Genomic DNA, 2996 nt, shown 5'->3' on the forward strand with positions numbered 1-2996 from the left:
CCTCTGCCAGATTGTCATAGTGTCTCGTACCTATACCTTCCAGCGTTTTTGTATCCTGCCTTATTATCCGTTTTTGATCCTGATATCGACCCTGCCTGTTTCCCGACTCTGCCTCAGTCTGATCCCTCTAACTTGGTTTGCCTGCCTGGATATTTTGTCCTTGTAACCTGTTTACTGTTTCAGTAAAGAAACTGTTTTTTTGTGAACTCTGGTCTCTGAGTCGTGCATTTGGGTTTGTCTTTGGTTTTGACGTGTGACAAACTTTGAGCAATTTCGTGTTAAAAATATGGTTTTGGCTTTATTACACATGATCCTTTTTTTAAAACATGCGTAGCTCTCAACATAATGTGTGTTTTTCAATGAAAATAAAAGGGATTGCACATCTCTTGCTCTAGTGGAAGCTAATGTGATCTGCAAGCAGTCCACAATGAGAGGAGAGGTTGACAAATCAACGTTTCCCAGACTACATGAGGATCATCTGCAGCTCAATGACCCGTCCAACGTCGTCTGCAGCCTGCAGACACACTCAAACAGCACTCATGTCATCGCCATCATCCCCCTCAACGCCTGCGGCACTCAGATCGAGGTAACGGGGTCATTTGTTCCTTTTTTAGTTGTTGCTTTTTCCTTCTTAACAGTGTGAGGACTGAATGCATATCCTCTTACTCTGCAGGAAGATGACGAGTACCTAAAGTTTAAAACAATAACTCCTCTGCCCATGAACTTTTTGATTTGCTCTGACAGGTGCAACGTGGACTCAACTGTTAGAATCCATTCTCCTGCCCATAGCAGACAGTTCAGGTTCAGCATGGAGGCCTTCAAGTTCATTGGCTTACACGACCAGGTGAAGAATGCACTTTGTGGTTAGACTGGAGAAACTCAAGTAACCCAAATTGTTTTTTTTTTAATCTAACGGAATTTATAAAATGATGTCTAAGTTGTTTGTGCAGTGCATGGGGACATTGAAATATCAATGCTTTCAGTCCATAGACTGTATAAAAAGATGGCCGACATGACAGCTCCCTAAAGTGAAGCTAAACCCTCTCTATCGCCCCCTGCTGACTGGCTGCAGTATAGCTCATAAAGCCCGCCTCCTCCATGTTAACAGATGGGACATGAGTCAAACTATAAAATCAAAATACACGTCAAAAACATTTTTCTCAAACATGGTTTCTGTCATTATAGTTAGTTCTTATCATGCTGATTTATGTCACAGTGTTCATTTTTCTGACAAGTTTACTTTGAATTAGTTATTTGATGCTATAAAAGGGGGCGTGGCCTCATGATTGACAGGAGATATAACTAACAGTAACACTAACACTACAGTCACTGAACTGTTCTGCTGTTAACTACACATGAGGGATATTTGTTGTTTTGTTGATCGGGTAAAGGTGTGTTCTGGTTAGAGGTAGGGGCGGTATGACAATACCGCGGCTCCACCAGCCCATCTCTACTGTGCAGACTCTGGCTCCAAATGTGCCAGATGACAGCGCCCACTGCGGGGTTATTTTGGCTTCACTTTTGTACAACGAGAGCAGATAGAGAGACACATTGTCTATCTTTATATACAGTCATTGCTCCAAATGTACAAGATGGAAGCACCTACCCCAGGGGATATTTTGCCCTCATTGTTGTACAGTGAGACGCCTTGTCAATCTTTGTATGCAGTCATTGTTTCAGTCCAGAAACAAAGTCCAGTAGTACATGGGGTAGCTGTGAAAAATGAAGATTACACCCACAAATATGTAGGAAAATGGGATGTTTATTTTATTTCATCTGGCAAATTTCTGACATATTTTCATAGATTAGAAAAAGTAACTTAGAGAAGTTATCCTGCGAACTTATTGTGCTGCAAAACATTTATTTCCATGACTTACAAATGGATGACCACAGTTTTCTTGTTGTATCTTGCCTCTCAGGGATCCTGCTGAAAACAGTTAATTTCCTGACATAACGAGCACATGTCCTGTTGTATTCAGGTGTACATCAGCTGCTCAGTCCTGATGTGTCAAGCAGGAGACCCCAACACCAGGTGCTCGCAGGGATGCCTCAACCCCACACTGTCCAATAATCCCCGCAATTACAAGCGTAAGAGAGCGGCTGTCACCCAGAGTACGGCGCACTTCATTTCCCAGGGTCCCCTGCACCTGAAGAGATCAGTGAGATCAGCATCAGACGGGACAGAAAGCCCAGGTAGGAAAACAGGAAGTGCTTTCTTCACAGCACACCTGCCTTGTTTGACTCCCAGTTTGGACATGATCAGATTCAAGTTGTGCTTCTCCTTTCTCCAGGGATCAACCTGAATCTCAACCTGGTTTTCATCGCTGGATGTCTTCTTGCAGCTGTTGGCATGATCAGCGGAGTGGCCGTGTACAAAGCCAAAATATCAGGGGTGAAATACCAGCCTCTGCCCACACTTGAAAGTCAAGGCAGCAGTGTGGGCAGAGAAACAATTCCATATTAATTACACTGGAATATAAGCAGTTATTTAGATTATGTCTGCTGAGGGATTTGGGTGTTCATGTATCTAATTATGTGCAAATTAAAATAGATTTGTCCACAGGTGTGTAACCTGAAGGAGGAGAGATGTGTACCTTTGGAAATGGGAAACCAGGAAATAAGTTTTATATCAATGAACTCTGATCATCTATCACTGCAGCTGCTGGGTGATTGTTCAGTGTTGTTTCTTGTCGTTGTGGGATCTGATTAAGCTTCACATCTGCTTCTAACTATGTCATGTTACAGTTTAAGACAAGTCACTTGATTGCTGACTTTTGTCTTTTGTAATCACAATAGTTTAAATAAAAATCTTTTTGAAGGCCATAATTTCATGCAAAAAAATTCTTTATTGCTTCACCTTAGACAGCTACACAATACAAAACAATAATATAGTCTGTTGAAACATGATGGGTTTGGACTAAAACAAAAAGGGAGAGGACCCAAGGGGCAGACCAAACAAAAGTTGAATTAACAAAAGACAAAAGGGCAACAAACAA

General features: G+C 41.9%; 1 protein-coding gene across 1 annotated transcript; it reads left to right on the top strand.

Moving 5' to 3' along the window:
- The first annotated feature begins 718 nt into the window (after positions 1-718).
- LOC138588587 (CUB and zona pellucida-like domain-containing protein 1) lies at positions 719-2590 on the top strand. The gene is made up of 3 exons (XM_069658797.1): positions 719-844; positions 1980-2193; positions 2292-2590. Exons 1-3 carry the CDS (start codon positions 719-721, stop codon positions 2462-2464), a joined length of 513 nt encoding a protein of 170 aa, XP_069514898.1. The 3' UTR covers positions 2465-2590.
- Positions 2591-2996: the final 406 nt, after the last annotated feature.

This window comes from Semicossyphus pulcher, unplaced genomic scaffold (genome assembly GCF_022749685.1).
Source record: "Semicossyphus pulcher isolate SPU_LCO1_2020_fin unplaced genomic scaffold, fSemPul1.0.p SCAF_1, whole genome shotgun sequence".
Taxonomy (NCBI): domain Eukaryota; kingdom Metazoa; phylum Chordata; class Actinopteri; order Labriformes; family Labridae; genus Semicossyphus; species Semicossyphus pulcher.